General features: G+C 32.2%; 2 protein-coding genes across 2 annotated transcripts in view; both read left to right on the top strand.

The window, feature by feature from the left end:
• The window catches only part of LOC125857039 (Werner Syndrome-like exonuclease), a 153,237-nt gene that overhangs the window by 26,414 nt on the left and 113,341 nt on the right, over positions 1 to 13,482 (top strand). The gene's annotated exons all lie outside the window — the stretch shown is intronic.
• Positions 4,751 to 7,087, top strand: LOC125854776 (uncharacterized). Its single transcript, XM_049534360.1, has 3 exons — positions 4,751 to 5,731; positions 6,358 to 6,696; positions 6,848 to 7,087. Exons 1-3 carry the CDS (start codon positions 4,751 to 4,753, stop codon positions 7,085 to 7,087), a joined length of 1,560 nt encoding a protein of 519 aa, XP_049390317.1.

Here is a 13,482-nt window from a genome sequence, read left to right as displayed (position 1 = left end):
GAACAAACCTTGCCATAAAAATTTCAACATTAATTTTGTTTTTAACGTTGGGTTAATTAGAACTCCAACATAGTAAGATAGAGTTTCAAATTTAAGTCGGGGAAAAATTAAATAGTCGATCTAAACTTATTTAAGACTACGACGTCCTTCTTGTTCTTTCCTAAATTTCAACCAAAGCGTAAGATTTGACTGGGCCGACCAAGTTCAAAGACACTTCTGGCCCATCGCAGGGCCCAACATGAATAAGAGTTTAGCACCCAACAGCATACATCATGTTGTGACTACAAAAATTCTAATTTGAAAAACTAACAAAGATTCCTATCATATTTAGTAATTCTCTCTATAGTTTAAAATAATTACATATTATCTCACTAATTAATAATTTCATATCACACTTTAAGTCAGATATACCTAAACTACATGTATTTTTACCATTAGATACACTAAAATAGGGAGAAAGGCGAGATAGGAAAAGAGAGGCGAGCGAGATAGGAGGGAGGCGAGCAATATTCTCAGATACATGCGAATCAAACTAGATACATATATTTAAATACCAAATACATGTCCGAGAAGCAAGCGAGATAGGAGAGTGGTGAGCGAGAGAGTCAGATACGTGATTCACTTGGATAAAGTGTATCTAAAACAAATTCCACCTAATTTCGACCTCATATATACGAGATACATGTATTTGGACGTTGCTGGACACGCCAAATACATGTATCCGTAGTCCAAAATCCAATAACATTCGTAATATTGCAAACTAGCATGAATCTAAGTAATTCGTTCTTAAACTAATGGGATTTTCTGTAAGTTACCCATCTAACTTCTTAATCAAAAGATTATTTTCTGTCCACCACTTTATATTTTAACCAAACACAAAACATTTCTTTGAAATTTGATTAAGCCTCATTGTCTTGATTAAATACTTTTTTCTAAATTCTTTTACAAGTTTTCTTTTTGGCTATTTGAGATTTTAAGAAGTCATTTAGGCACGTTGTCACATTTGAAATACTTGACATATTAGATAAATTCGTTCAACGTAATACTTTGTCATAAGATTGAAATGGTAGTCAACTTCTTCGTGTAATTAGGAAAAAGATTAGAGGTACAGATTTGTCCTATTTCAAATTTTTTTAAATGTCCAAGGTAGTTAGATGCAACATGTAAATTTGTTTTGACATGATCGAATACACACGAATATATATATATTTCAAACATTAGGAATAATGTATGTACATATAATATGGGGTTTTTTATCCAAACGTATCGTCCAAATAAATAGTTTATACTTTGTGTTTTATTTAAAAAGATAAATAAAGGGAAAATGACTAGATTTTTGAAAAATCGATTAAACTTATGATTTAAGAGAAATCGAATTTTCAAAAGAACAGAGTCGCCACTTAATTTTTAGTAAAAAATCAAGAAATATGCAAGTTTTTTCAAAAGACTTAAACAGATAAAATCAATTGAAAAAGGGTTCAAAGTTCAATGTACATTCCGAGAATGTGTTAGGCCCTCGGAATGCCCGCTAACTTGTGGTTGACCGGCGATTTGACTAAAAATAACTTCAACTAATTTTATTTTATTTTTTTGAGAAATTATTAACCAAGTAAAAAAAGAAATTCACTTTTTGTTTATCTATTTATTATTATTACTATTATTAAGGGGAATAACTAAAGGAAAACTTTTAAAGGGAAGACCTCAAGTGTTGACGGGACAACTAAAAATAAAACTAAGCATGGAACATAAATATAAGAAATTCTATTGCTTTATTATTATTATTATTATTATTATTATTATCTATTAATTGTTATTTTTTAAAGGGAAATAAACCAAAGAGGGATCACCTTAAAGGGAAGTAATTTAAAGTGACGGGACTAATAAGAAAAAAAAAAGAGCTAAGTATAAAATATTTAATTCAGATATATATATATATATATATATATAAAGAAATGGCCATCTTCGGGAATTTAATTAAGTTAAACCATAATTAAACAAGCGGTTAGTCAACAAAACAATATCAAGTAAATATGAGTAAAGGGAGAAGTATTGAATTTGGGTCTTTGGCCCGAATTCATGACCTGTCCTAATACTAAAATTCCCAACATGATCTTGAGCCTACTCAACCAAAATTCTGCAATTGGGCCGCTCGTTTGGACCTCTTGGGGGCCCCTTTTTTGCCTGAATCTGCTGGAACAAAAATAATTGGGCTTTGGCCCCTTTTCCATTTGAAAATCTGCATATATACCAAGTGTATATCACCGTATATGAGCATTTTTTTAAGCTGTACATCAGCTTTAATTCTTCCACCCCATGTATATTTGTTCCTTTTCCTTTATGTCGCCGCGTTTGAACTTGTATCGCCACACTTTGGGCATGTATACCATGTATACAGAATGTATACTGCATATATACAACCCTCTTTTGGGGCTTTTTGAGGCCTGCAAATTAAATTTCCAGCCCTCACTCATCGACCTCAACCTGTACGTCAGTCTCGCAACTTGCCAAGGGGGCTGACTCGAAGAAAAAAAAGGGAATTTGGGGCTTTTATGCCTCATCCGAAATGCAAGGTAGAGGGGTGGAGTCCAAATGGACTCGAGTGGCATTCGCATACAACAGAATAAAGAAGAAATATATTAGTACGAGTTCACAAGAAAGTTCCCATGATATAAGAAATAACCATTTTTACTTCGGAAAGTAAAGAAAATAAAATAAATTCAAGTAAGGAAATTCAAAACAAGCAGTGAACAATTAAGCCAACTATCAAGCATAATTATTCAAAATTTAAAATCAAAAAGCATATGTCCACTTAAAATACTTCACTTTCCTAGATAACAAGAACATAATAAAAATCAAATATAAACCTTCTCAAGCTCAAATAACATCAAGAGATAGATGTGTTTAGCATACCAAGAAGTGATCAAAACGCAAAGATGAGCATTTAATGGGTAGGGAAATCAATTAACAACTAAAACATGAATGACTAGATGGGGTCGTAACTTGCTATTTCTCCTAACCCAAGAATACAAAGCACACCAACAATGATAAGTAAGAACAGGGTACTGCCAAACATTTCAAGTTCAAATTAATGACATGAACAACTTTAGATTTTTTTATGTTTTTTTTTTTTTTTTTTTTTATGAATGTACATGCAGCAAAATATAGAGACTAAAACATAAAGATTAGCCTTAGGTTGAACTACCAATGAGACTCAATTGGTCACGCAAGAAGGTTCAGACCTCAACATGCTCCACCTTACCCGATTCACGGATTGATTTAAGGAAGCAAACGTTACCAACTTTCAGATTTAAATAAAACTTCATTAGGTCGCAGGACAACGAAGACATTCAAGAAGTAGATAAAACTAACGATTAAAGCAAACATGCGATTAAGCCATATATGTTAACCAAATAAGTTGATTCGAGAACTCATGCTTACATGAACACCAACATTAAACAGTAAAGAGTATAAACGAAACAGAACAGCCCCCATGAGATCAAGCAATAAACAGAACTCGAAGAGTAGTTAAAAACATCAACACTAGATTCGCATTTGCAATCTCCAACTCGACCAAATGACGAAATCACATAAGAACAAATATATCACATAAACAACATCAACTTAATAGCAGCCCACAACTAGCAACCACAAATTATAAATTTAGACATCACGATATCATTCCGAATAGAAAGAAGAGGCGAAAGGAATATTATGAAGCAGAGGCGTATGTACATGAATGGGAGGGGCTTCACATGCACCCATCCTCCCCTTCCTAACCCCTATATAATACTACTATTTTCTAATTATCTTTTTAAATTTGTATTGGTGAACCCAAGGTTAAAAAGAATACTCTAGTATATTGATAAGTAAGTACAAATAGGGGGTGCATAACTTATAGATTTGTGGTTCAAATTTTTCTATCCACATTAACATTTTTAATTTTTAATTAATATAACAAAATGTGCCACTTTTCATAGATCTTTTTAATAATTTATAAATAAAAAGAGGTTCAATTACCCATATTTTTAGGTTGCATTAGCTATGTCTAGGCCTTAAGCTAGAAGTGTCAATAAAGTCAAATTATATTTTTTACTTTCTATTTCTCCTTTCCTTCTTTATTTAGACGTTTTTCTTATTTTTTTTTTTTAACTTTTCAAAGCCCTAAACTAAAAGGTAAAAAGGAGTAAAGACATCATATTGTTATTCTTTTGGCTTCATTCCACATTTCCACTTTGTTGTTCATGGTGAAGTAGAAGTGAGATTTGAGAACAAGTAACAAGGTATGTTATCTAAAAAAAAAATTATTTATTAATGTACTTCATTTGTTTTATATGTTTTTCTTGATTTATGAAGTGGTTCCATTATTTGATTGCTTGAATATTTAAATTTATAAGAATTTCTTGATTTCTAAATAGTTATCTATATGTTTTTCTTGATTTATGAAGTGGTTCCATTATTTGATTGCTTGAATATTTAAATTTATAAGAATTTCTTGATTTCTAAATAGTTATCTAATTGTTTTTCTTGATTTATGAAGTGGTTCCATTATTTGATTGCTTGAATATTTAAATTTATAAGAATTTCTTGATTTCTAAATAGTTATCTAATAATTGTGATTCTTTTATTAGTAAACTTGTTATTTGTGCTAATATTTTTTAAAAATTATTTTGTTTTTATAAGATTGAATAGAAGTGTGAATATTTAATGTTGTAGGTAAAATAATTCTTACAATCAATTCATCAAATCACAAATGGATAAGTTTCTCATCAAGTTACCAAAGCCAAAAGATGGCCAACCAAGTTCTAGCTCTAATCAACCATTTGTGAGTTCACAAGTTGCTCCGGAAGTTCAAAGACATACAAATTCTTTTCCACTTTCAAATATGGATAATATGCTTGATTTTAAATCTCTTGAAGCAGATCCCAAAGATCGAATGCCTATTTCATCTTATGGTCCTAATATTCGAGATGCGGTAAGGAGGTATTACATTCAAAAAAAGCCATGTCAGCATGTTGATCATATATTCCCTAAAACTAAGTTTGGAGAAAAAATGCGTCAATTTCGACCAACTTGGTTTAAAAGAAGATCTCAATGGTTGGAATATAGCATTAAAGCAGACGCGGTATTTTGTTTGTGTTGTTATTTGTTCAAGAATGAACTTGAAAGTCGTGGAAATGCCGGAGATTCATTTACAAGAGATGGTTTTAGGTGTTGGAACAAAGCTTTAGAAAGATTCAAAAAACATGTTGGTAAGGTAAATAATATCCATCATAAATGTTTCAATAGGATGCAAGATTTGAAAAACCAACGACAATCGATCCAATCTTCTTTTGACAAGCAAAGTGAAAAGGCAAGAAGTGATTATCGGATGCGTTTAAATGCCTTAATTGATGTAGCAAGATTTCTCTTGACATCGGGATTTCCATTTCGTGGGCATGATGAAAGTGAAGGTTCCGAATATAAGGGTGCTTTTCTTGAACTTTTGAAATGGTATGGGGATAGAAGTTTTGATGTGGGAAGAGTAATATTAGGTAATGCTCCACAAAATGATATGATGATTTGTCCGACAATTCAAAAAGATATTGTGGAGGCTTGTGCTAAAGAAACAACTAAGGCTATCATTGAAGACTTGGACGGTGATTATTTTGGAATATTAGTTGATGAATCAAAGGATGTTTCTCATAAGGAGCAAATGGCTCTAATTTTGAGATATGTCAACAAAAGTGGAATGGTAATAGAGCGATTCTTGGGTATTGTCCACGTAAATGATACATCTTCTCAATAATTAAAAAAGGCAATTTATTCTTTGCTTTTGGATCACTCATTATGTACATCCAAAATACGTGGTCAAGGTTATGATGGGGCTAGTAATATGCAAGAGGAAATAAATGGTCTCAAGTCTTTGATTTTACAAGATACGTCATCTGCATATTCTATTCACTGTTTTGCTCACCAATTGCAATTGGCACTTGTAGGTCTTTCCAAAAAGAATTTGGATGTGGATAATTTTTTTTATGTTCTCACTAATATTTTGAATACTATTGGAGCTTCATTTAAACGCAGAGATTCACTTCGACAACATCAAGAAGATAAGTTGGAAGAGTTGCTTAAATTTGGAGAAGTTCATACAGGGCAATGTTTGAATCAAGAACGTGGCCTCCAACGACCGAGTGATACTCGTTGGGGGTTTCATTTTAAAACCTTGGACAATTTCCTGATTATTTTTTCTTCAATTGTTAATGTGCTTAAGGATATGAACGTGATTGTCCATATCATCTTGATAGATTTGCGGCGGAAAATCTTTTGAGCAAGATTCATGAATTTGAATTTGTCTTTATGTTGCACTTGATGTTTAAGGTGTTGCTATTGACGAATGAGTTGAATAAAGTTTTACAAAAGAAAGATCAAGATATCGTTAATGCTATGGGATTGCTTGACCTTTCAAAGAAACGATTGCAAATGATGAGAGAGGATGAATGGCACTCTATGATGAGAGCGGTCAGCTTATTTTGTGGTAAACATGGAATTTCAATTCCCAAAATGAATGAAGACTACTCTAATGGGAAGTCGAAGCGTAAGAGGTCCAATATTTCATATTTGCATCACTTTCGTATGGAAGTATTTTATGCCGTCATTGATTTGGCACTTCAAGAACTCAATAATCGTTTTGATGTGGTGACTAGTACTTGCTCCTCGGTATGGCTAGTTTGAGTCCGGTTGATTCATTTGCTAATTTTCACAAGGATAGGATAATGAAACTAGCCGAGTACTACTCAAGTGAGTTTGGTGATAAAGAGCTTCGGGACTCAATTTTCAACTTGATGATTTTATTGTCTATGCTCAAAAGTGTGATAACAAGTTTCTCAACTTGAAGGGAATCAAGGATCTTGCAAAAGTGATGATAGAGACAAAACTAGATCAAACTTGGTCACTTGTGTATCTACTTGTGAAGCTAACTTTGATTATTCTTGTTGCTACCGCAAGCGTGGAAAGAGCGTTCTCATCAATGAAGTACATAAAGAATGATTTGCGTAATAGGATGGATGAAAATCTTTTGAATGGTTATTTAGTTTGCTATAGAGCGTAGTATATTTAAAAATGTAAGTAATGATGCCATTATTGACCGTTTTCAAAATATGAAAACTCGTCGAGGACAATTGTAAGTGAATGATGTTTTTTGCTAATATATTACTCCCTCCGTTTCAAAAAGATTGACTTCCTTTCCTTTTTAGTCTGTTTCAAAATAAATGACTCATTTCCTTTTATGGCAACACCTAAATTTTATGATTCCAATAATACCCTTACCATCAATTTAAAAATTTACTAAGCATGGACCCACTGATATAAAAACATGTCAGATTAATATTTTTTATTGGATGGAAAATACGATAATCATTTAAAAGTACAACTAATTAAATTGTTAACATTGCCACTTTTAACTTCATCTTTCTGTATTTTATTCTTCCTAATTTTTTGTCTTTTTCATTTTTTTCTAGTGCAATACTTAGGATAGTACCAATTCATAATTTTTCAACAAAGAAATTTTCTTATTAACACCATCATAGGAATATTCAAGTGCATATCACTATTGAATTATCAAAAGGCTTAGTTGAGACCATCATATTTAAAAACACTCATAATATGAATAATTTCTTTGTGTACATTAATCTCTTCAATTGAGAGATAAAATTATATTAATTTTAGATGTAGAAATTTACATAAAATAAGATAAAAAAGGCCAGCCATGTAGGAGCTTATACAAAAAAAAGATCATCTACATATATGATCTTATACCAAAAAAGAGGCCGCACCAACTCCTATTAGGATTGACATACATATATTTCATATCACACTTGAAGCAGAGCATTAGCTTCATTGACAATGTCAATATCACAAGAAAGTTGAATCGGAAGATTTTCCTCTCGTTCTAATCTTTCTTTCATCATGTGTGGCACTTTATAGTTGTTCCCTCCTTTATAGCTTGCAAAGTTAGAAACACGTGATTGAGTCACTCCCATTTCATTTCTTTAAAAGATGTTTCAACTGCATTTATCAACTCATCAATGGTTAAAGGAGCCATTTGATATTGAAGAGATTGAATGGCTCTAAAGAATCCAAGATCTAAAACATTTAAATCCGGGCTATTAGGAGGCTGAAAGCAAAGTCTGATATCAAATCCACCTTCTCGAGCAGCTTCGTTAAATTCCATATCGTTTATATCAATATCAGGTCTTGCGTTATCTTGTTGGATGAAAATGGGAGTATTTGACTCTGAAATTGGCCATTTTGATCTAATTGCTGGAATAACTTTTTTGATCAAGCAATCCCTTGTGATATCTTTAGTCACAGATAAAATAGGTTTTGTTTCCAAAGTTCCTGCAGCTCGATTTTTGCTATTTCGCTTGGCTGCCTCCTTGACCACAAAAGGAAAGATCCCTATTTTTCTCGAGAACAATTCAACTCCATTTTGATCAAATCTAGGACATGCAACAGCAGCCATGAACATAACTTTGGTGATGAAGTTCTTACTTTTACATGATCTATATGGATTAGACTCTAGTTCTTCTGGGAGGAGATAGTACCGTTCACATTTCTTAGATAGAAGAAACCATTTTTCATCTATGTGAACATAATTGAACATATCTGAAAATTTTGGATTTAAATGAAGAGTATCTGAATCAAGCCTTGATAAACAAAATTGAACCCTTACCTTTTTATTATTCCCTGTCAGATAAGGCTTTATAGCATTTGTGTGCGCCTTTATAGCACCTTCTTTGATACGTCGAAAAAGAGATGATGTTGACACGTTGACCGCACATGCTAAAGATCGAATATTTGTTCGACGATAAAGAGGAATTTCTTTTATTCGATTAAAATCGATTTGAAATTCGTTTTCTCCCAACTGTACCAACAAGTCTCGGTGAAAGATTTAATGTAGTTCCATTATCAAGAGATAATCTTGTTTGTCTCCAAATTCGTTTGGTCGTACTTTCCAAAGTGTGAAATAACTCTGCAGCTTGCTTTACAGACCCATATCGAAGACGCCCTGCTTTGCTTTCTTTCAAAAGCCATTCACCAATAGCTTGACGATCCTTGCAATATAGTCTTGAATTTACTGTAGTTGGATTTAATTGTGAGTTCATTGTTTTTGTATGTACAAAGGGTAAAAAATCTCAGCATCACTATAAATACATAACCTTATTATCAAAAAATTTAAAATATTTAGCAAAATTATTTGGCTCCATGGAGGGAAACGAAAATTTACCCTCCAAAATCTTTAATCATTGTTGGAGGCTATGTAGACTAGGAAATCATGAGTAATCTTTTTTAAAATAAAGAAGAATATAAAAGAAATAATCTAGAATATAAAAGAATACAAAAACCAATAAATTAACCTGTAATTGTTGAAATAAATAAATAAATCAATCTGTAATTGTTGAATTTTTTTTAACATTGCTAATCTTCACTAAGATAAGCTTTGCTCTTCAAGAAAAAGAGAGAATTGGATAAGACACTAAATTAAAAAAAGAAAATTGAAGAATGATTTTATGAGAGAGAAATGACAAACTTAAAGAAAATTAAAAATGGACACACATTTAATGCAAATGAGACAGCATGCTAGAGATGTCATAATTGTGTACAGTATTTGAACTTTCTTTTTGGTATTAACACGTATCCATTCACTTTCTCTTCTTTTCACAAGTTCATTTACTTCACTGAAGGGCATAATCGGTAGTTTATATATATTTGTGATGATATGGCAAAAGTCTTCCCTTAATATTAAACTCCGTGCCAAGTCAAATCAGATCAATCTTTGTGAAACGGAGGGAGTACTATATAAAGATTGCTACTACCTACTTGCTGTTTTATTTGGAAAATATATTTTTTTTGGATTAGGACTGGTTTTAAGAGTCGCCACTTAATTTTTTAAGAAAAATCAAGAAAAAACTATTGCTTTCAAAAGACTAAAACAGTAAATCTATTGAAAACTATTAAGGGGGTTCGAGGTTCCTATTAATATTCTAGGAAGGTTTTTAAAGCACCTAGAATATCCGCTAATGCGGTTATCCGATAATTAATTTATTTGGCTAAAGTAGTTTAACTTAATTTGAGTTGAACAATTTTTATAGTTAGAATCGTTTTAAAACGGGAAAAGGGAAAATTGACCTATTATTTAAGCGAAATATTTTGTAAAAATACTTATTTATTTATTTATTAAGTCAAGCAAGAGATGAATAATTTGGTTAAGTAATTAATTCAAAATGGGTGTCTTTTGGGGATTTGAATTTTTAAAACCTTAAGATTAAGCGGCAAATATTAACGAGCACACAAACATAATAAAAGTAAAGAGGGAAAGAGACTCGAGCCCAAGTTTGGTTTTTCTGTCCGCCTGGACCAATACTTGGGCCCATTTCATTTTGGGCCAAAGGCCCAATTGAGCCACTTGCACCTGTCCTAAGAACTAATAAGTGTGGCAAATAAGTGGGCTTAGGCCTAAAATAACAAAATACAATTTGTTTTGGAATTAAGAGTGGGCCTTTGGCCCAATCTTTCAATTTCTTGATCCGGTGCTTCCTTTAACTTCGGGACCTGTTCGTCGATTTTCAATAGTTGATTGACTCGATGAGGGATTGTTAGGCCTCCATGGCCCAACGAGAAAATGCGAGGGAACCGTGGGCCCCCAAAAGGGACTCGGATAGATTTTTCATGAAAAGAGAAAAGAAAGAGAAGCAATTAATCGAAAACTGGACAGATTTAGCATTAAATAGAAGGTAAGAATAATTAAAATGTTAATAACTAACATATATTGAATAACATATAGATATCTTGTTAAGATTGATAATGAAACTAAATCAAAATTTTAAAGAGACACGTAATGATCATATGCTAACAAACAGCCACATATTAAACACTACATAGATTTACACTTCCCGTACACAAATTTTATTTTATTTTATATATAAAAAAAAAAGACATGAGGCAGTTGTCCAAAGATTTCAAACTCATTATAACATAGCAGCAAATTTGAAGCTACTAAACTTGGTAAATGAAATTTAGACATTCCTTAATAAAATTAAGAACGAAACTTGGAAAGGACCAATGCTTTAATCCTATTTCTCGACGAGAGGTGTCATTGTGTTTTAAAACGCATAAGGGAACAACAATATAGTAATACCATAACATTAATGCTCTCACAAGACCTAAACCTTCAAACCAAATGTCTATTGGCGCTAAATGAGAGGAAATCTCAACCAAAATAAAATTAAATTAAGACACTAGTTACTAAATAGCATATCAAACAACTAACTATGAATACAAGCAGGTGCATTCATCTTCAAGAAGTAAAAGAATGGATCCGATCGAATACCAATCTGTTCTGATTACACGAAGAAAGCTAAACCTTTAGAAAGTGCGAATCTTCACGGCTTAAAAATAAACAAATGAAACGACATGATCCCACAAGGTAAAACCACTAATCTTAGTAGGCAAGTAAAAGCTTAGGCAAGTGTAAAATTCGAAACAGACCTAATCTTGAGGCCTGCTCAAAGAGGCCAAGATCATACAAGAAATCTCGTAAGCAAATTATACATTTCGAGCAGACATGAAGTCAGTTATAAGAGGCAGACAAATGGATATATAGATTAGAAATAGTCAACATTTACACCACAGAGGGAAACTACATGGGAAAACAAGGAAATAAACTGAGAGCTCTATTGCATTTTAATAACAACAGTAGCAAAACCTCAAGAAAGAACAAAGGAAATCTCTATCATTAATATAAACAATGTTAACATGTAATGACCAAAACATGATTAAGAATATCTAAATCAGAACACATAGAGTAACTAGGAATTGAACAGAACAAAGCTTAGAAAAGATTTTACCTCTTTCGGAGCAGCAAATCTGGGACGAACGAGCAGGAGGCGATGAGCTTCCACCACCAAAATTGAGCCCGAACGATGATTTAAGGAATCTGGGCAGAAAAGAAAAAATGAACCCAAAACTGAAACTATTGTCCCTCTATTTTCGAGGTGTATTGTATATTCAAAATGTTTCTCCTCAAACTCTCCTTAGTATTTTGCCTAATAAAAATCCAACCCTTTTCCTACCCCTTTTTTTTTTCAAAAATCCCCCCCTACAGTGAACAACCAGAGGGTATATATAACAGGGGAATTAGGGCAAAACAGAGGGAAAGTGAATGAAAAATTCGGGTCCAAAGCCCATCCGAAAATTTCAAAACCCAAAAACTTCTTTCACCATTAAGGGGAGACACCCTTTTTTCCGAAATTTGGCCATTTCCGGAAGAGGAAAGGGTAGAAGGACGGTTGGGATCGATTCCCGTGTCCTTGGCGAGCAACGTGGCTCTATCTCGAGGCCACAAGGACGAAAGCACGTCGCCCTGCTGCTCTGAATCGCGCTGCTGCAGAGGGAAAATGAGGAAGACGACAAAATGAGCAGTGTACAGCATCGCTTCTGATTTGTGAACATTGCTGGCAAACGTTTGTGAACGTTGCTGTTCACGCCGCGTGAAGGAGAGGAAATGCATACGGGGTCGGGTCTATTTTGGGTTGCTGTACATATGGGTTAATTGGAATTATATTGGAATGGGTTTCTTTAGAATTGAATTTGGGCTGGGAATTGGAATGGGAATGTTGGAGTGGGTCGTGTGGGCTGCTGACAGACAAGTAAAAAGGCCCAAATTTGATCTTTGGATGGGTTTAAATTGAGGTTAGAAAATGGGTATGTTTGTAATAAACATAGCCAAGTGTATTACAAAATTAGCCCAAAATTGAATGTTATGTAGTGAACTTGGCTAAATTTCAAATAAGATGAATTAATATAATTAATTTAGGAGCTTCTCAATCTTAACGAAATAAAGTAATTAATTTGATAATAATATAATTAATTTAAACATGAACCAATCAATTCAAAATCGTAATTATGATTTAAATTAAACTAAGTTAGTAAAACACTTAGCTAAAAGAAATAAAAATCTTTTGATATGATTTTCAAATAATTATAGAATATACTAATTAGACACATAATTATATAAATTAACTTAATTATAAACTAGTTAACTCGAAATATAAGTTATTAATTAATTTAAACCAAATAGCCTAATGTTTAAATAAAACTAAAATCCTTTTGAGACAATTTTTGAACATTCGTAAAATATACTAATTAGACACATAATTATATTATAATTAACTTAATTATGAACTAACTAATTAGCTCAGAATTGTAAACTATTAGATAACTAAACAAACTAACCAAATATCTAATTAAACAAAATCTTTTTGAGACGATTTTCCAATATTTTATGAAATACACTAATTATATACATAATTGTATAAAAGACATATTATTATTTAAAAATTATAACAAGTGACAAACTATTCGAAACAACTTGCAAATTATTCTATTATATATTTTTTTCGAAATTCCTAAAATTAATTACTTTAAATCATTTGAAAATTAAGA

This window comes from Solanum stenotomum, chromosome 2 (assembly GCF_019186545.1).
Source record: "Solanum stenotomum isolate F172 chromosome 2, ASM1918654v1, whole genome shotgun sequence".
In the NCBI taxonomy this organism is placed as follows: domain Eukaryota; kingdom Viridiplantae; phylum Streptophyta; class Magnoliopsida; order Solanales; family Solanaceae; genus Solanum; species Solanum stenotomum.
The sequence above is the reverse complement of the archived record's forward strand: the minus strand, read 5'-3'. Positions and strand labels throughout refer to the sequence as shown.